This window comes from Entelurus aequoreus, linkage group LG04 (genome assembly GCF_033978785.1).
Source record: "Entelurus aequoreus isolate RoL-2023_Sb linkage group LG04, RoL_Eaeq_v1.1, whole genome shotgun sequence".
Classification (NCBI taxonomy): Eukaryota; Metazoa; Chordata; class Actinopteri; order Syngnathiformes; family Syngnathidae; genus Entelurus; species Entelurus aequoreus.
The window spans coordinates 42305006-42326272 of record NC_084734.1 but is presented as its reverse complement, the minus strand read 5'-3'; the positions used below and the strand labels follow the sequence as shown (position 1 = coordinate 42326272).

Below are 21267 nucleotides of genomic sequence, written 5' to 3'. Positions count from 1 at the left end.
CTAAATATATCCACTTAATTAAAATCCCCTTTATTAAGTCAAATACAAACAAGGCAACAAGAGAAGTATCCCACACTTCTCTTTTGTAATGCAATACAGTACAGCAGATATGGCCATCGACAGCAACAATATGATTTGCCTGAGTGACTGGGCAGGACATGTTAAAAAAAAAAGAAGTTATGGCGGCCTTCAGAGGGCTGTGTGTGTGTGTGTGTGTGTGTGTGTGTGTGTGTGTGTGTGTGTGTGTGTGTGTGTGTGTGTGTGTGTGTGTGTATGTTCTACCTAATGATATTATTATACATTACCTATGGATTTGATTATCTTCTTTTTTCACATAGACTGTAAAAAAAAGTTTTCAATTTTGCAGTAAAAAAACTGGCAGCTCAGTGGCCACAATATTACCGTACAAATTAAGGTTGGTTTAACAGCATACTACTGTAAACGGAAAAACTGTACAACAGCTTTTTTTTACATTAAATTTATGGCAACTAAGCTATCAGGTTTTCCCATAAAATCTTCAATTTAATAATAATAATAATAATACCTGGGATTTATATAGCGCTTTTCTAAGTACCCAAAGTCGCTTTACATGTTAAAAACCCATCATTCATTCACACCTGGTGGTGGTAAGCTACTTTCGTAGCCACAGCTGCCCTGGGGTAGTCTGATGGAAGCGTGGCTGCCAATTTGCGCCTACGGCCCCTCCGACCACCACCTATCATTCATTCAACATTCAATCACCGGTGTGAGCGGCACCGGGGGCAAGGGTGAAGTGTCCTGCCCAAGGACACAACGGCATGGTAAGAGGCGGGGAGCGAACCTGCAACCCTCAGGTTTCTGACACGGGCGCTCTACCCACTACGCCATGCCGCCCCATTCAAATCATAAGTCAAGCAGATAGTTATTATTAGTCTCTTTATTTGAACTTAAACACAAAGTTTAAAATCCATGGTAGTATATTTGTTGCATTGTTAGATAATATTAAAGTTTAAAAGATATGCAAATGCGTTCGATATATTTTTTTATCTGTCAAAAAAGAAAGAACAAATACATTTAGTAAGAAATGTATTTCTTATTACTTCTCCATTGACACATGTAATTTCAAGACTTTACTCCTTTCCCAAACCATAGTTTATTTTCTTAAAAAAACAGTTTTGTCAAAATGCATTTTTAGTCCCTGGGCTTTCACTCAGTCCTGTTAACACACCCACAGAAAATGTATTATTACATAAGTCACATTTCAAGTAATTCATTATGTGTATTGTCAGATTTAGAGTTCAACAAAGACAAAATGTACATTTGTTTTGAAATTACAAGTATCAACAAATCAGCACCGATTCAGTGAAATGGCAAAAATATCAAAATCAACAATGTATCAACATTCATGGCACAAGAACAATTTGTCAAAATAAACAGAAGAGGACTTGATACAATAGATATTTGGATCGCTCCTCCTACCCTAATGTACTGTCATTTTACATTCTAAAATGTGTATTTCATGGACTTTGTAATAAATTAAACTGCTTTTGGGTCACCCTAGAGGAAGTGAGCTGTCTTCATATTTGTGCGGTAATTGTCACAATGTTGCCCAAATGTGTCGTTTCCATGGAATTCCACTAAGTTACATGCTTTCCTTCATTAGGCTGCATTGCCCCATCCACTAACAACCCTTCCCCCATTTTACGGCCAGGCGGCATTCGGAAGAGACGTTCATGGACGTCTTCCACGCCGAGTTGTTAGCAGAGAATAATAAACGTTTAAAAAGAAAATAACACAGCCATGTTGGATTTTTTTTTAAAGGAGCAAGAGCTAGCTTCGCGGCTATATGAGAATCCTCTCGGGCGTGGACTCGAGAACCAAATATGACATCCAAAATGTCCAGATTAAATGTACAAGATGGTGAACTGGTCGTTATTAACGCATCAAATGCCGTAAAACAGCGAGCACTTTCGCAACGTATCCACGACGAGACGGCTGCCATTACTGTCTTCTCCTACAGCGGTGAAACACACTGCTAATATCCTTCCGCGTTTTTGCTCCTTAGAGGGGGAGGGGGATTTGGGAAAAAAACACCCACATTTTAGTCAAAGTCCACCATTAAAAATAACATTAACACACACGCGATTGTGACATGTGCGTATAGTTATTTTTCAGTGGTTGCTTGCGGTGTTTAGTGATCTAAACCGTTTCATGCGCACTACACTTGGCGCCGAGCGGAGGAGCACGTCAAGTGGAGCCGGGCCTGTTTTCTGTGGTGTTGAATGGAGGCAGCCTCTTCCTGGTGGATAAACAGTGACAGCTACAGGGCAGCTACCGACACCGAGCGGCCCGGCTCCGGCGCTGCTGCCCTCCTCGACAAAACATGGCTTCGGATAGTCATCACATGGCACGGCTAACTTCTGGTAAGTAGTGGAGCTCGGGAGAAAATGCGCCAAGGTTGTCGTTAATGTCCCCCCTTTTCTCCCACGCCGACGAATTCGGTAACCCCGTGCCTCTTCTCTCCGCCCGCCACCACACCAGAGCTCTACTTCCTAATCGCCCGTTTTCTGGAGGCAGGGCCGTGCCAAAAAGCAGCCCAGGTTGGTTCTGATCAATTGTGCTATATTTGACAAAACACCAGAGGCGGCCATAAGGCGTAATCTTGTCTTTTTTAACCCCGTTTCCAGACGCTGATAAGGGAGGTGGAGGATCAGGAGGTAAGGGCTGTGTTATGCTGCTGCAATGTCGCTTTTTAAAACTCAACACATCCTTATACGTTTCATAACAACTATTCATGCTTTTATGGTTCTTACACAATATTCTTGTTTTCCTGGTAGCTGCTGCCCAAAAGGCAGGACTGGACCGGGCAGGACCACCCCGGGACATATGACAATTTGGTAAGGCAGCCTCTCTCTGTAAGGGAGAAACTTTTACACAGCAACTTTAGAAATTGAATTTCCCGCATTTTTTCCAATCAGATGCTCAGAAGAAATAAGTATTTTTTTGAATTTGACAAACGAGAAGCAGATAGTTGTGCATTAAGTGGGGGGTCAACATTGGCCTGTCCTCCCGAGTGCAGGTTGTGTCCCCACGCGTGTCCTGAAAGGAAAAGTGAAGTTAAAAGTGTGTGGAATTGTTGATACGTCACTGGCGTTGTGGCTGCGAGAGCACCGTGGATCCGGGGGAGGGACTCCCTGCAACACTCCAGCCTGGAGTGGAGGCGCTGCTGCCCCGCTCCGAACACAACAACACTCCTGCTGCTGGGAAACAGGAACGTTTTCATCTGTTTTTTCATCTGAATGTAAACAGTAATTGGATTAAATCCTTATGTGGAGCTACCAGACTGCAGCACTTTGTCGTTGAGGATGTTTTTTCTTCTTTTTTCCTTTTTTGACCTGAAAGTGGAGGTATGCCACATGACGATGCGAGGTAATGTGCAACTATTGTATACACAATACTAAATAATCAATTAATGCACTAATTAAAACGTAGCAAATGCTATCTGTAGGGCGCATAGGGGCGTGGAGTGAATGGATGCTCCTCTTACATTGCTCGTATATTTGCCAGCATATTGATATGTCCAATCCACACCCTTTACTATTAAATACTGTTTAATCCATTAATATTTAAAAATTACATTTGAACCATTTCAAGTGCAATATTTTACATGCATACTTGCAGTGCTCATACACCAACATATGCACATTTTATATGAATAGTTACATGAAATGGTGTACAAGTGGAATGTTTGTGGAATTATAAAGTATATTTTTTCCTCGGTGCATGTGCTCTTTCCTACTGTATGCCCCCCCCCCCCCCCCCACTCCCTGCCACTCAAGCCTGCCTCCATTCTAATAATACTGTATTTTCTATTGTATCCAAAACATTGCAACTATTGTTTTTTTTTGTTAAATAGTTTGGACTAATGGTTATGTGACGTTTGTACACATGAAGCAGTTATTCATATATTTAATTATTTTTCTTTGCTGCTGCACAAGGTGGTTCAGCATTTAGGGAGGAGACACGGGGGTGAATTAATTAAAACTATTAATTGGGGCTAATTAATTATTGCAAATGAATTAGTTGCATGCTTTATTAGCATTTTTCGAGCACATTATTTAAAGAACACAGGCAATGTCGTTTATACATATTTATTTTTGACTAAATGATACATCCACACAAACATATCTCCATGAACTTAATTTCACGATGTATTTAGAATAATATATGTTTGCAACACTTGGAATTCTAAAGATGTGTAATGTGGTGCAAATTGGTTTTGGCTTCACAATGTGTTCTGAATATGTGAGTGGTTGTGTACATATAATGGCTGTGTGCACCTGAGTGTGAGGCGCTGGGATGTGTGCTTAGAAATGCTGATCACATGTCCTGTACCAGCAATGATGTTTGATGTAATTATAGGCAGTCATTAATTGTGTGTTGCAGAGGCTGCACTGATAAGTGGGTGTGTGTGGTTATATCAGCATTGCCCACTGCTGCATATCTAATTTGAATGTGTTCACATTGAACTAAGAACACACAATGCTTCACACTGCTTGCTTTAATTTCAGAAATAGGTCATTTTAGGCTCTGTAGTGTACAATGTAGTATTTAAAAGCATCCCTATATTAAATGTATCATTGTTTGAGAATGAGGCCTTTTGTTTGCAAACGTGTATTGTAAGGTCATCTGTTACTGTGACAGTTTCGATATATATAGCAGCTATAGCTCTTAGATGAGAGTGACTCACTGTATATGCTGCTAGCAGTGTACACTTCACATATATAGTACACACAGGTCTATGCAAATTATCTTATTAAGAACTGTTTACACAGATGTGGTGTACAATCGAAGGTAATACATTTGCTTTTGAATAATTACAGTTTCTGTTTTGCATGCAACACAAAGTATTATAGAGGTGAGGCTCTTCAGTTATCTCATGATTCAATCCAGATTCTTGGGGTGACAATTAGATTCAAAATCAATTCTTGATTCAATATGATTGTGATTAGGGATGTCCGATAATGGCTTTTTTGCTGATATCCGATATACCGATATTGTCCAACTATTAATTACCGATACTGATATCAACCGATACCGATATATACAGTCGCGGAATTAACACATTATTATGCCTAATCTGGACAACCAGGTATGGTGAAGATAAGGTCCTTTAAAAAAATTAAAAAAAAAAAGATTAAATAAAATAAGATAAATAAATTAAAAACATTTTCTTGAATAAAAAAGAAAGTAAACAATATAAAAACAGTTACATAGAAACTAGTAATTAAATGAAAATGTGTGAAATTAACTGTTAAAGGTTAGTACTATTAGTGGACCAGCAGCACGCACAATCATGTGTGCTTACGGACTGTATCCCTTGCAGACTGTATTGATATATAATGTAGCAACCAGAATATTAATAACAGAAAGAAACAACCCTATTGTGTGAATGAGTGTCAATGGGGGAGGGAGGTTTTTTGGGTTGGTGCACTAATTGTAAGTGTATCTTGTGTTTTTTATGTTGATTTAATAAAACAATTTAAAAAAAACGATACCGATAATAAAAAAAACGATACCGATAATTTCCGATATTATCGGACATCTCTAATTGTGATATATTATTTGGTATATAAATTATAATATAACCTTTTCAAAACAGTTGAGTGGTTATAAAAGTTTCTCTTGGCTGCTGACATATTACCTATACACATTGTTGACCTAAAAACCTCCTCAAAAATCATTTATATAAATATATATATATATATATATATATATATATATATATATATATATATATATATATATATATATATATATATATATATGTTTTTTGTTTTTTTTTAACAAAAATCCTAGATTGTTAGTCTAGCAAAATAAAATGGAGCAACTTCAACCCAATCCCAGCTTTACAATACTTAGGATAGACATTTACAAAGCAATTGAGAATAAGGAAACCAAAATTAACAAAGCAACAGTAGTAATAATAATATCAATAATATTTTTTTTGTTTTTTTAAATAAAAAGGGATTCTTAAAAGAAATTAGCATAAGTAAAATAAAAAATGCAATCTATTTTTGAAATTTATTAATTGATTTAGAATCAGTATAAATCAAAATTGTGATTTACATGTGAATTGATTTTTTGAGCACCCATACAAAATACACAATATCTTACCAAAAGTTCAATTTATACTTACACATACTAACACCCTACTAATTGTATTTCCTGAGGCCGAATCGATAAATGTTTTCTGTACAAACTCGTTATTTTTAAATATCTGGTTTGCCAAGTATCAGTGTGTCTTAGAATGTTGTGGGGAAAAAAAGGCTGATGTTCATGTTGCCTCCTTTTAATGTCTTCTCTACAATGAAGCAAATATTTTCTTTAATTTAAGCATAATGCCATGTCTTTTGAAGAAAAAAAAACAATAAGTTTGAACATTTAAAAACACAATTCATCACAGCTGTAGTGTTCTGGGAGCGTTTGTGATTTGACTTTGAAATTGTCCTCATGAAAGGTGTGTACAATAGGAATCATGGTGGGTGTTTGTGTTTTGTCGAATTCATTAATTCGTTGCGTTGCAAAATAATTTGTTGAATTTTTGTGTGGAGCCAGTTTTAAACTAACTGGGCGTATTTTAAGAGGTACCATATGCAGTTTCATTGGTAAGTGTCTTTACCACGTGACACTTTCTTGACAGTCCTTACAAAAATGTTTAATTTCATGGCCCTTTTGCTGATGTGTTTGTCTATACAAAAGATGGTCTGCAAGATGACCATGTGTGTTTGTATGCAGGTGAAGCTTCACCAGCACATCACTCCAGACCACCTGCTGCAGGTGTGCTCCAGAGTGTGTCCTCTGCTCGAGCGGGATGTCCCGGCCAGCATTCCGGGACTTACCAGCCTGCTGGGGGCCGGCAGACAGAATCTTCTCCGCACCAATAAGAGTGAGTGAATGCACACATTGTAAGGTTCCCAAATTCTTAAACAAAATATACTTTTGTTGTTGTGTTGTTCAAGGTTGCAAACATGTAGTATGGAAGGCTTCAGCACTGGCTGCACTTCACTGTGGACGACCACCAGAGCCCCCCATCATCTATGGGAGCCCACCTAACATCGGTAAAGGACCACTTTAATTTTGCTAATTGAAAACCAATAGTGTTTATCATTGATCTTTCTTCATTATTCTATTTGAGGTCTATAGTCAGCAGGGATGGGTACTGTTCACATTTAAACCGATACGGTACTAATTCCCGGTAGCTGGGAATTGAAAACGGTACCAATTTTCGGTATTTGTGTGTGCATATTAATAAAAATTAATTGTTTTTGAAAATAAAGTCAAATTTTTTATTGCAACATTTAAAACATTTGATTACAATGATAACTGCTGTCCAGTTGTTATATATTGTTTTATTGTTATCTTATAATTTGCAAGTATAACATTAAGTTGCAATTACAGTTGATGTTGAAGACATTAGGTGGCAGTGGTGTATAGTTTATGGTGTTTTTTTTTGTTGAGCCCCAAAAAGTGTTAGGGTTAAGTGTAGTTTTATTAACAAATTCGGAGGTGTTGAAATCGCCATGTAAAATTGCTAATGCTAATCAGTGATCCGCATGATTTCCACATTCACGTAGCCGCGGAAGGAATCACAGAATTGGCCAATAAAACTAAATCCAGTGTTTAACGCAGAATATTAAGGACACTGACATAAATGTGAGGGAAATGCTTTCATTGTGAGGGAAAATACCATTTATTTGGGAAAATAATTTGTCCGGTACAGCTCATTTATGCCCAAAACACTCAACCGCCCCGTTCTGAATTAGACAATGTGAGACGGCCAGTTGAAACACCGACTAAACTAATGAGCTAAAGTTTGCAAGAACAACCCATACACCCACAACACATTTCATCATCTGCTTGTAAGATCATCATCCATGTAAGATCAATGTACAAACAGGACAACAGTCAAAATTTGAGAAGCTTGCTCTTTTTTCTTTTTTTTAAACAGCCTCAAGTTGTCTCCTTACTCATCAGGCTCAGAACAACAGCACACTTCCCCCACCCTCACAATAATAGCGCTGTGCACAACATCTAGTCTGACTGCACTAACAAAATAAAGGTTTCAAATAAGTACCTTACACAAGCATAATGTACATTATTGATACATTCACAACATGACTATGCTTTGACCTCTACTGGTCAAAATTGTCCAAAGATGTATTGCATGTGAGGATTTTTGCATTTAATTAACGTAAATGTCAAATTATATTCATGACACAAAAAGCACACACTTTATAGTGGTAAAAAGAGTGTAAAAGGTAAAAAACGGAATTCAAATAAACTTAAACAGGAAAACTGGATTTAATTTTTACATATTGCTATTGTTATTTTGATTTATTGTTGTTACTGTTATTTTACTTGTTATTCTTTACTCAGGTGTTCATTTTAAATTATGTTTAAAGTTGCGTATTGGTAATACAATAAATAATAATGTTTTCAAATTCATGAATAATCATTTTATTAATCGTGATTTCAGTATCAATCAAAATAATTGTGATCATTATTTTTGCTGTAATCGTCCAATCCTAGTTAATTCTGTGCGATCTAGTAGACATTTTTGATGTTGCTGCTGCCTCTCTAAATGCACCTTCCTTGCTTGACAAGCACCGCCAACAAATAGCGAACCTTGCGTTGCGACCGCTTCGACCACCAAGGCTGAAAACATGCAAACTCCACACAGCAATGATTAAATGGTGATTCTAATATTGAGGCCAACATTCTAACCACCGTTCATCTTTGATTGGTTAGTTCCAACTGCAGCAACACTCCCAGTCGCTCTTGTAATTACCATATCCACTCACAAAGGAAACTAATAAGCTATGCTTACTGACTGTACTCTAGGGCAGTGGTCCCCAACCACCGGGCCGTGGCCCGGTGCCGGGCCATGGACCAATTGGTAATTTTTTAAATTTTTATATTTTTTAAATTAAATCAACATAAAAAACTACATAAGCACACATGATTGTATTTCTTTATGACAAAAAAAAATAGAATAATAAAATGAAATACCATAACCCCCCCCCCGGTCCGTGGGACAAATTTTCAAGATTTGACCGGTCCGCAGCTACAAAAAGGTTGGGGACCACTGCTCTAGGGTGAACACCTCCCCTAGAGTTTCAATAGAGAAATGCACATCACATGCCTAACCTTGATGTTAGAAGGGGTAGCGTAGTGACTGCAGAAACATAATCCGGCTTCACAATTGATTTTTGCAACGATTCGTTTTTTTACTATGGTTCCAGTTTAATTTATTTAGATTTCCTTCAAGGTCAATAAATGTAGCTTTATTTTTGTGTGAGAGAGGCTTATGTAAAATGAATTATTCAGAAATATACAAGTGTAAATGTTTTAGGACTTTTGACCCTGTAACAGATTAAATCTGTTTTCATTATTTCTTATGGGCTAAATTAGAATTCAAGGTCCAAACAACCCTAAGGTTCAACAGCCCAGACTTGACGATCCGCTGTAATTTGCTTTCCGCCATGTAAAAAATAATGTTTCCTGCCTGGCATTGTCCTCATGTGACATCTTTTCTTGCCATCTAGTGGAGACATGTCACGGCCGTCGACTGAACGGCTCCTACCGCCTGCAGCAGTTGGTGCCGACCGCTGTCTACCAGCACATGAAGATGCACAAGAGGATCCTGGGACACCTGTCGTCCGTCTACTGCGTCACCTTCGACAGAACGGGACGCCGCATATTCACTGTAAGCTGAACCCAGGCAACTTAAACATTACTTAATTGGTTAATGTGTAACATGACTGTTGCTTTAGACGGGGAAATAAGGAAGTGTAAAAAAGAAGTGTGTGTGTTTAAAGGAATAATTCATGAACTGTAGCCGTTTGCTTCACAAATGCTGCCTGCTGCTTGTTTACCATTTTCATTAAGTTATTAACTTTAATTTTTTTAAATGGAGTTAATGTGCTATTATTCATAACCAGCCCTCCAACCATGTCCAAATCTCCCCAAACTTGTCCCAATCGTTTGTGCTGCAAACATCTTTGGGTCTAACTATAATAGTTTTTAAGATATTCATGAATTATAATTAATAATCAGCCCCAAAAAAATTACTAACATAAAAACTATAATAGTTGGACCAAATATGTTTGCAGCACAAACGTAGCACTAAAGATTGGGACATGCTTGGGGACATTTGGACATGATTAGAGGGCTGGTTTTGAATAAAAACACATTAATACAATAAAAAACTTTAATAACCTAAAAACTATAATAGTTGGACCAAACATTTTTGCAACACAAATGTAGCACACATGATTAGGACTGGTTTGGGGATATTTTGAGAGGGTGGGGGAGCTAGTTATGAACCATATTTTGTTAATAACTTAAAATGTATAATATTTAGAACAACAATGTTTGCAGCAAAAACAAATAGGACGAGTTTGGGGAGATTTTGACACAGTTGGGACTAGTTATGAATAACACATTATTAAATGGTAATAACATTGAACTTTGATAACTTAAACTATAATAGTTAGACCAAAAATTTTGTAGCACAAAGGATTGGGACTGGTTTGTTGAGGTTTTGACAAGAGTGGGGCTGATTCCAAATATGGAAACTTTAATAACTGAAAAACTATATTACTTAGACCTAAAAGTTTTGTAGCACAAAATAATGGGACACGTTTGTGGTGATTTGGACAAGGTGGAGGGGCTGCATGACATCACTAGTCAGAAAATGTATTTTAGAATAACTTCAAAACCATAACGGCACAAACAAAACATTTTGTAGCACAAATGTTTGGGACACGTTTAGGGAATTTTGGACAAGGTGGGAGGTGGGGGGCAACTTCACACCGGTAAGAAGGTAGATAGGGGTTGGGGTGGCATTAGATTGACTCCTCTGTTATCTATATTTATGTTCGTACACTTCCTGTGCTCATTCTTGCCGTGTTTTTTTCCCTCCGTCGACTCCTTTGTTCCGATACCTTGTCTCCCCCATCCTTCACCCTGCCTTCTCTCCCTGCTAGCTCTCATCATAACGGGAGAACATACTTTATTACAGCCGCTGCCTAAATGCCAGAATTAAGATTCATCCAACGTCTCCCTCACATTCTCCACATTCTTCTGCACAAGATCATATGTATTTATCTATTTTCGCCTGTGTAAGTGTGTGGATTTGCCGCAATGGCAGACATGACGAGTGTTTTACAAGAAGCGACCTTCAATTAGTGTGTGATCAATGAGCATGTACAAGCAGGTTTGGATAAGTGATTGATTGGTGTGTTATGACTTTAAATGTGGCTTGGGGGTTCATTATGACTGGGAAGGCCATGTTGGAGCAGCTGGATGGACTGTTGAAGGAGAACTGCACTTTTTTTTTTGAATTTTGTCTTTGGTTCACAATCATTATGAGAGACATGACGATGGATTTTACAAAACCCAAAACCAGTGAAGTGGGCACGTTGTGTAATTCGTAAATAAAAGCAGACTACAATGATTTGCAAATTCTTTTCAATTTATATTCAATTGAATACACTGCAAAGACAAGATATTTAATGTTCGAAGTGAAAAACTTAATTTTTATTTTGCAAGTAATCATTAACTTGGAATTTAATGGCAGCAACACATTGCAAAAAAGTTGGCACAGGGGCATTTTTACCACTGTCTTACATGGCATTTCCTTTTAACAACATTCCGTTTTGGGAACTGAGGAGACCAATTTTTGAAGCTTTTCAGGTGGAATTATTTCCCACTCTTGCTTGATGTACAGCTTAAGTTGTTCAACAGTCTGGGGTCTCCGTTGTCGTATTTTACGCTTTATATTGCGCCACATGTTTTCAATTGGAGACAGGTCTGGACTACAGGCAGGCCATTCGAGCACCAGCACTCTTTTACTATGAAGCCATGCTGTTCTAACACGTGGCTTGGCATTGTCTTGCTGAAATAAGCAGGGGCGTCCATGATAACGTTGCTTGGATGGCGCATATGTTGCTCCAAAACCTGTGTGTACCTTTCAGCATTAATGGTGCCTTCACAGATGTGTAAGTTACCCATGTCTTGGGCACTAATACACCTCCATACCATCACAGAGGCTGGCGCCTATAACAATCCGGATGGTTCTTTTCCTCTTTGTTCCGGAGGACACGACGTCCACAGTTTCCAAAAACTATTTGAAATGTGGACTCGTCAGACCACAGATCACTTTTCCACTTTGCATCAGTCCATCTTAGATGAGCTCGGGCCCAGCGAAGCTGGCGGCGTTTCTGAGTGTTGTTTATAAATGGCTTTGGCTTTTCATAGTAGAGTTTTAACTTGCACTTACAGATGTAGCAACGAACTGTAGTTACTGACAGTGGTTTTCGTAAGTGTTCTTGAGCCCATGTGGTGATATTTTTTACGCACTGATGTTGTTTTTTGATGCAGTACCGCCTGAGGGATCCAAGATCATAGGCATTCAGTGTTACGTGCAGTGATTTGTCCAGATTCTCTGAACCTTTCGAGGGTATTACAGACCTTAGATAATCCATCCATCCATTTTTTACCGCTTATTCCCTTCGGGGTCGCGGGGGGTGCTGGAAGGCGGGGTACACCCTGGACAAGTACCTTAGATAATGAAATCCCTAAATTCTTTGCAATAGCTTGTTGAGAAATGTTGTTCTTAAACTGTTGGACAATTTGCTCACGCACATGTTCACAAAGTGGTGACCCTCGCCCCATCTTTGTTTGTGAATGACTGAGCATTTCATGGAAGCTGCTTTTATACCCAATCATGGCACCCACCTGTTCCCAATTAGCCTGTTCACCGGTTAGATTTTCCAAATAAGTGTTAGATGAGCATTCCTCAACTTTGTCAGTCTTTTTTGCCACTTGTGCCTGCTTTTTTGGAACATGTTGCAGGCATCAAATTCCAAATGAGCTAATTGCAAAAAATAGCAACGTTTTCCAGTTTGAACGTTAAGTATCTTGTCTTTGCAGTCTATTCAATTGAATATAGGTTGAAAAGGTTTTGTGTGAGGAAGCACATTAATATGTAAATTATTGAATGACAAGGCGCTTCATTTACAATTTTTACCCCAAACGTATTCCTGGCCATGTCATGTCACTGATTAGAATATTAACACACATTTTGTGTACACACTTCAGGTGGCTCCGTGGCAGATGTCATTAGTATTTGCTGTGCATAGCAGAAGGTCTTGGGTTCTAATCCAGGCCATGACAAACATTTTGCTATGGTTTTGAAATTTATGTTTTAATGATGTCAAAATGTTTAATACGCTAAACTTCGACATCTTAAAAGAAAAAGTAGACTGTTACAAAATAATGCAGATTGTTAAAGATGTTAGATAATATAACACATGATAGTTCTACCTAAATGAAAGCTTTTGTTCCACTCCAATCCACTTTTATATAGCACATTTAAAAAAATAATAAAAGTTTCACAAAGTGAAAACACACATTTAGATGCAGGATAAAACTAACGGAGTCAATTGCAAAAACATTTAACTAAAAATAGAAAAAATACATAAAATTAAATAAAATAGACTAAAATCACACAACTCTGATGCTGGTTTAAAAGTCAAGGAGTGAAAATATTTTTTAAGATGTACAGACTGTTCAAAAACATGAATGATGTTACCTTACTGATGAAGCAAAAAACAAAGTAGCTTCAACCGCGTTGCTGGCTTGTTGTAATGAGCGGTGAAAACATCCATCTATCATCTTCCGCTTATCCGAAGTCGGGTCGCGGGGGCAGCAGCCTAAACAGAGAAGCCCAGACTGCCCTCTTTCCAACTACCTTGTCCAGCTCTTCCAGGGAAATCCCAAGGCGTTTTCCAGGCCAGCCGGGAGACATAGTCTCTCCACCAAGTCCTGGGTCTTCCCCGTGTTCTTCTACCGGTGGAACGCTACCTAAATACCTCCTTAGGAAGGCGTTCAGGGGGCAGGATGACCAGATGCACGAACCACCTCATCTGGTTCCTCTAGATGTGGAGGAGCAGCGGCTTTACTCTTAGCTCCTCTAGAATGACAAGGCTTGTCACCCTATCTCTAAGGGGGAGCCCTGCCATTCGACGGAGGAAACTCATTTCGGCTGCTTGTACCCGTGATTTTGTTCTTTTGATCATAACCCAAAGCTCATGACCTGCGAAAACAAAAAATAAACAATTTAAAACCTGGCTTACTGTATGTGGCTGTGCTGTTTAGTCTTTCTACATTGATAAATGAGGAGTATTTGGACTGAGCCATAGCTACTGATGCAATTATGGCCACACAAAAAGTCAGACAACTCCAACACCACACAAACTTTAAATGCCAGGTCATTACGCTATGATGCGGCTCACACCCAGCCATTAACATTAACAGCATGTTATGCATGTGTCACTGTTTTGCTAGTTAGTTTAAAGCCAACAGTGCAGCAGAGTTAAGAAAGTGCAATACTTATAACTCTTATTATGAGGAAACAAACAAGTACTGTACACTCACAGTTGCCAATCACATGTGCGTACTCTACTGTCATTTATTAAGAATGTTAATTTATGGATATTAATCATGAAATGCCGCTACTAGATTGCAGAAATGCTAATAAACACTGTAATTACATAATTTTTAGACAGAAAGTTACAGAAATGTACACTTCAAACACTTCATTATGGGCTTGTGCTACAGCACACATTTCATTGTGCAACATGTGATTGGTTTAAAAAGAACTAAAAGCTCAATGTGTTCTCTGAAAAGGGTACAAATTATTTCCAAATTAGGACCCCCACCCGCACATAGAATACTACTTCATAGCTCATAAAAACAAAGATTCTATTGTTATTTTCATTGTTAGTAGGCCAAATCACTTATATTACAAAATAATGTAATGGAGATGACAGATGTCATTTGATTGTAATAATAGAACATTTAACTTGCTATAATGTCAGGTTTGGGACAGGTATGCTGTTTGCACACATGTGGTCCACTGAATGCTCAGGGAGTTTGTACCTTTGCTCACACACATGAAAATTAGCGGGAACATTGTTCCAGATTATTAATAATAAACAAGTTAGTGTTTTCATACCTACCATTGTTCTCTGTTTGAGTAATTTCACTTGATCAAACCTTTTATAACATTGCACACTACAAAATAATAAAGATATGTATGATTGATGCTGATCTCTTGGACCAATATCGGCTATTTATGTAGACTATTATCGATATTGTATCAGAAGTAAAAAAGTTGTATTGAGACACCCCTTTTCAAAGGTGGTAAAGGGTACCAAAAAAGGTATGTACTGTTACTCTTTTTAACACAGTTACATTTTTAGTGGTTCCATTGTTGAAAATTGTGAATGGGTACCACGAGGATGGGTTGACACCAACAAATTTTGGTACCCTCTAGCTTTTGATTACATTGTCAAAAGGGTACCAAAATAATCAATCAGTGAATGCATCTGTTAGATAAAAACAGGTTATTCTTTCAAAGTCACCATACTGACTTCTTCCCCTTTAGGGCTCTGATGATTGTCTGGTGAAGATCTGGGGGACAGATGACGGGCGTCTGCTGGCGACGCTCCGGGGCCATGCCGCCGAGATCTCCGACATGGCAGTCAGCTACGAAAACACAATGATCGCCGCCGGATCCTGCGACAAAACCATCCGAGTGTGGTGCTTGCAGACGTGCGCGCCCTTGGCCGTCCTGGAGGGCCATGCGGCGTCCATCACCTCGCTGCAGGTGAGGCGTGCCTAACTGTAGGAGTGCATTTAATTCCAAACCACTGATTTATTTTAACAAAGCACATACACCTTAAAATGGTTGTGTTTGCAGTTTTCTCCTTTGTGTAGCGGCTCCAAGCGCTACCTGTCCTCCACGGGTGCTGATGGCACCATCTGTTTTTGGCAGTGGGATGCACGCACACTCAAGTTTGGGTGAGATACAGCTGCACATTAACTAGTGCACACTTTTTTTGGAATGTAGTTATTTGTCCTGTTCTTTGACATGTGATATTGTAGCAAATTAACTGTTTGTTCATTAAGAAAGACAATGAAAATAAGTTGTCTTTCTGTTCATGTATGCAGTCAGAGGCCCAGTAAATTCACAGAGCGTTCCAGACCCGGCGTCCAGATGATGTGCTCGTCCTTCAGTGCAGGTGATGCTGACTTTCAAGCCACCATGACCTAAAATAGAAGAACTACATGCCCAATTATGTCCTGTTATGTGCAGGTGGAATGTTCCTGGCCACGGGAAGCACTGACCACATTATCAGGGTCTACTACTTTGGTTCAGGACAACCCGAGAAGATCTCAGAGCTGGAGTCCCATACAGTGAGTCAGCATTTGAAGTGGAATTTTAAGTTCGACCAGCATATCAAGTCCTATAGCGACTGTCAGCAAGTTATTTCTAAAGTCGTAAGTTATTAATTCAGTGGTACCTCGGTTTTCGTACACCCCACATGTTGTATGATTCAAATTTAATTTTAAACTCTTTCCAACATGTTTTTATATACCATCTTCGTTATCATACGGTTAAATGGGCCTGGGGTATAAAACGATGTACAATATTTCTTGTAGGAAAACTTGCTTCAGTTTTCGTACAATTTGTTTTTCATCTGACCCTTTGGACCGCCTTACTAATGAAAACTGAGGTACTGATGTATGTCATATTTCATCACCACTTGAGAAAGACGTTTTACTCCTGTTGACTTTTTTTTTCTGTATTTTTGTGAATTAGGACAAAGTTGACAGCATCCAGTTTTCACACTGCAGTGACCGGTAAGTTTGTGCGGCTTGTGAATTGTTATTTTTGAGTACACACTGCAGTTTTTTAAAATTACGAAGTCGTTGGGTGTTGCAACAACTGACTTGAAGGTGTCAGCAGAAGTGTCACCTATACTCAAGAGCTCCTACATGACACAAACATGGGATACTAAAGCACCTCCATCATGCACACCGGCTAAGTTTAGATTTGTACTTTTGCAAGAAGAGTGGTTTAAGGTCTGTGTTTAGATTTGATGAGCTAGTGTGTAAATACAACTACAAACAGTTGTGTTAGTGGTGTGGCTGCTGCGTGAATGTGTGTGTTTGTTCCTTTTCAGGTTTGTGAGTGGCAGTCGGGATGGCACAGCGCGAATTTGGCAGCTGCATCCGCAGGGCTGGAGGAGCATTCTGCTGGACATGCAGACCAAATTGCCAGGGTATGTCAGTCAAATTCTGCATTTTCTGCTATGCAGGAATTGCAACTAGGGGTAGGTGTGCGCTTCTGTGTCTGTATGTCTGTTTCTGTTAAAAGTGCATGTAAAACTTTAAGCTCAAGAAAAAAAAACATGTTTTTGAGTGACTGCTCTTCTAGTTATAGATTTACAGCAGGTGAGGCCAAATGGTTTTAATAGTATTTGTGACGTCTCCTTCAGGAAGTACAACCCACCTCCGCTGGAAGACAAGGTGACCAAGCTGAAAGTTACCATGGTGGCGTGGGATTGCCACGATGGTACGGTGATAACGGCAGCCAACAATTTGACACTGAAGGTGTGGAATTCCATCAGCGGAAACCTTGTCCACATCTTGATGGTATGTTTTTAAGCACATCAACACAATGGCAACCCAAACTAAGATAGATAGATAGATAGATAGATAGATAGATAGATAGATAGATAGATAGATAGATAGATACTTTATTGATCCTCGGGGGGAAAATGCAGGTTTATAGCACAATTCCGTTCAAGATTAAACAAACAATGAATAGGGAGACTGAACAGGAACGCAGCCAATTATAGGGCTCCTTAAGTATAAGGAGCTGTATATACAGTAGATCCCTGCTCATTTGGGTTGTTACGTTCAAAGACCCCTAGCTAATATCGAAAACAATTGGATCACCAATAAAAATGCTCAATTTGACACTTTGAAGCCATCTAATATGTCTCACACATCATTTGAATACATTTTAAAATGTATAAGCAGTCACCACCAATGAATGATGATGAGAGATAACAGATGGAATCTTGGACTACGTTTATACTGTAGGCCAAAAAGGACCAAATCAGATTTTTTTCAAATCATTTTTTTTCCCCAGCTGTTTAATTTAAAAGTATGAACGTACACTGGCCCCAATGTGATCTCAACTTCACTTGCTGCGTAGTTCGCCAAAGTGAAAACAAAGGAAGTTGACGGGATTCCGTAAAATAACAAAGAAGTAGCTACTACACAAAATAACATGGACACCACAGATCAGCGTGTTAGTGGGTTTGTGCTGTGGCTGTTGTGTAGATGAAGTAGGCAGACGATGGAAAACAATTGCTGGATGAGGAAGAAGAGAATTGCAAAAAGGAAAGTGATTGTGCTTCAGATGTTGTTTACCTCAATTTGGTTTTTTTGTTTATTGAATTTTTGACATCTACAGACCAGAAATACAAATAAACACATGTAAACTTTTTTTGTATTTATTATTATTAATTTTTTAATTGATTTACTTTTGTTTACAGCGATTTCCGTGTTGGCCATAGAAAGGAATGGGTGTCACAGCCAGGAGTGGTGGCACATATATGTGTCGGGGTTTGGCGTGGTAACTTGACCAAAGATGACGTAAAAGTCGCAAACAGGTTGTTCAGACTGCGGTCACATTTGAAAAGATCAGATTCCAAATGTATTCGGACTACCTCCTTATGTGGCCCAAATCTGATGCGAAAATATCAGATTTAAAGCACTTTGGTGACTTTAGACTGGCAAAAAACATATCCGGTGTGTGTCACTTGAGGGCAAAGAAATCAGATTTGGTGTCCAGTATAAATGGAGCCACGGTCTTCTAGTCTTTAGCCTCGTCGTCCGGCTAGCACTACGACCGTGCTTCTGTCTCCTGTGGCGCTGCCTCTATCTACCTCTAAAAGACGATAATGGTGGTATGGGGCTCCACATGCTGCTGGTTCTTCTTAGTTAGGAGTCGGAAATGATGTTGTTCTTCCACTGCCGCATGTACATAAACCACACTGCTTGACTGTTGAAATGCTAGTAACAAGCTCGGATCATACATTAACCGCTGCAGAGCTAGTGCTGCCACAACCACGCAGACCGTCGCCTTCTTACACCTACACTACCGTTCAAAAGTTTGTGGTCACATTGAAATGTCCTTATTTTTGTAGGAAAAGCACTGTACTTTTTAATGAAGATAACTTTAAACTAGTCTTAACTTTAAATAAATACACTCTATACATTGCTAATGTGGTAAATGACTATTCTAACTGCAAATGTCTGGTTTTTGGTGCAATATCTACATAGGTGTATAGAGGCCCATTTCCAGCAACTATCACTCCAGTGTTCTAATGGTACAATGTGTTTGCTCATTGGCTCGGAAGGCTAATTGATGATTAGAAAACCCTTGTGCAATCATGTTCACACATCTGAAAACAGTTTAGCTCGTTACAGAAGCTACAAAACTGACCTTCCTTTGAGCAGATTGAGTTTCTGGAGCATCACATTTGTGGGGTCAATTAAACGCTCAAAATGGCCAGAAAAGGAGAACTTTCATCTGAAACTCGACAGTCTATTCTTGTTCTTAGAAATGAAGGCTATTTCACAAAATTGTTTGGGTGAACCCAAACTTTTGAACGGTAGTGTATGTCCCCTCGTTACGTAGATATAGGATGTTTTAATAATATGCTGTACATTTTATTGCTGTATTATCACTTCCTTTTAAGTTGTTAGAGACTAAGGGGGGAGAATGAGATGGGTTTTCCAAAAAAAACCCATAAAAACCGGGATATTTCCTGAGAAAAACACAAATAGGTGGGTTTCCCCCCACAAATAAAGTGTTAGTTTGTTTCAAATTCATCTAAAATACGCAGGCAACCACTGTATTTACTTGCCTGATAATGGTTATGGTATTTGTATATTTCGAACTTGCATACAGTTACAATGTGGTACATTACATATTTACAATTTTACATTTCACAAATGAGAAAAGGAAAAACAGCGTATTTAGTCTTACCCCTTTTCTTTTTCATAGCATTTGCTCGCAATATGTTCACTTCCTTTAGTCATTTTGTAGCACAAACAAATAATAAAGTTTATATGATTAGAGGGCTACATGATTTTGGCAAAAATGCGAATCGCAATTATTTTTGCTCAAAATTGAGATTATTATTCTCTAGCACAATTTTTCAAGCAATGATTATTGAACTAATGAACTTTATGAATACAAAAAAATAAAAGCATTCAAATGGTAATTAACGTAGAGTGAGCAGTATGAACTTTGCTCATTGCTATTCTTGCTATTCAGCGTAACAACATTAGGAAAAAAAAATGCTACTATCTCTCTATGTCTTCTGGAATTTTTGTGGGTCTAGCATTGGATTGTACAGGATTGCGGATATTGATGTCTGTTTTCCTTTTTTTGTGCCTTGTATAGTTTTGCCATTCTGCACTTACACCGTGGTATAGGTGCCTTTAAGCAACAGAGTTTTAGTGCCCATCCATAAATACCACTGGAGTTTTCATTTGTTTCATTTTCTTTAACACAGTAGTTCCTCTGCATAATTTTTTACTTTCCACTATGCGGCAGGCAGCAGCAAAAGACTTGTGTGTTTTAAAGACGCTTTACCATTGGTTGAGAGAGGAGGCATCGGTGGTGTTGCGTTTGTTTATAATGTAGCATGTGGATAATCGTCCACGTTTAGAAATGGGATTGTATACATGTGTTAATCGAGATTACAATCTTTTTTTTATTTACAATATTTTTTTGGACCAGCCCTACATGAATAGATGTTTCCTAAAAAGCTGTGATACACAAAATTTGCTAAATATGTGATAAATTATGCATTACCTGTGCTGTCACATTGTTGCTGTTAAAGTAAAAATGCTCCAGTGGTGCATTCAAGGACGCTCAGACACAGGGATGTTTTGCTTGAAGCTTGCCTCTTTGGCGTCTAAACTTAGTTTTTTCACCCCGACAGGGTCACGAGGATGAGGTGTTTGTCCTGGAGCCGCACCCCTTTGATCCCAGGATCCTTTTCTCAGCGGGGCATGACGGGAATTGCATCGTATGGGACCTGGCCAGAGGAGTCAAAATACGCTCCTATTTCAACATGGTGAGTTCGCCAACCCGCCTAAAGAGATTTGCCTTTGTTTTTCTTCCATCCATCCATCCATCCATTTTCTACCGCTTGTCCCTTTTGGGGTCGCGGGGGGTGCTGGAGCCTATCTCAGCTGCATTCGGGCGGTAGGCGGGGTACACCCTGGACAAGTCGCCCTTACATATAAAGCAGATGTTCTATGTTTGAAGTAAATTTGGCTGTG

At 38.8% G+C, this 21267-nt stretch overlaps 1 protein-coding gene across 1 annotated transcript in view; it reads left to right on the top strand.

The window, feature by feature from the left end:
* The first annotated feature begins 1899 nt into the window (after positions 1-1899).
* The window catches only part of phip (pleckstrin homology domain interacting protein), a 34344-nt gene continuing 14976 nt past the window's right edge, over positions 1900-21267 (top strand). Inside the window, exons 1-15 of the mRNA XM_062044923.1 lie at positions 1900-2402; positions 2521-2579; positions 2667-2696; positions 2817-2876; positions 6778-6928; positions 7002-7100; positions 9588-9748; positions 15497-15718; positions 15812-15912; positions 16063-16133; positions 16208-16308; positions 16715-16755; positions 17079-17177; positions 17394-17550; positions 20925-21059. Coding sequence (XP_061900907.1) covers positions 2363-2402; positions 2521-2579; positions 2667-2696; positions 2817-2876; positions 6778-6928; positions 7002-7100; positions 9588-9748; positions 15497-15718; positions 15812-15912; positions 16063-16133; positions 16208-16308; positions 16715-16755; positions 17079-17177; positions 17394-17550; positions 20925-21059 — 1527 coding nt within the window. The 5' untranslated portion in view covers positions 1900-2362. The remainder of the gene's footprint in view (positions 2403-2520; positions 2580-2666; positions 2697-2816; positions 2877-6777; positions 6929-7001; positions 7101-9587; positions 9749-15496; positions 15719-15811; positions 15913-16062; positions 16134-16207; positions 16309-16714; positions 16756-17078; positions 17178-17393; positions 17551-20924; positions 21060-21267) is intronic.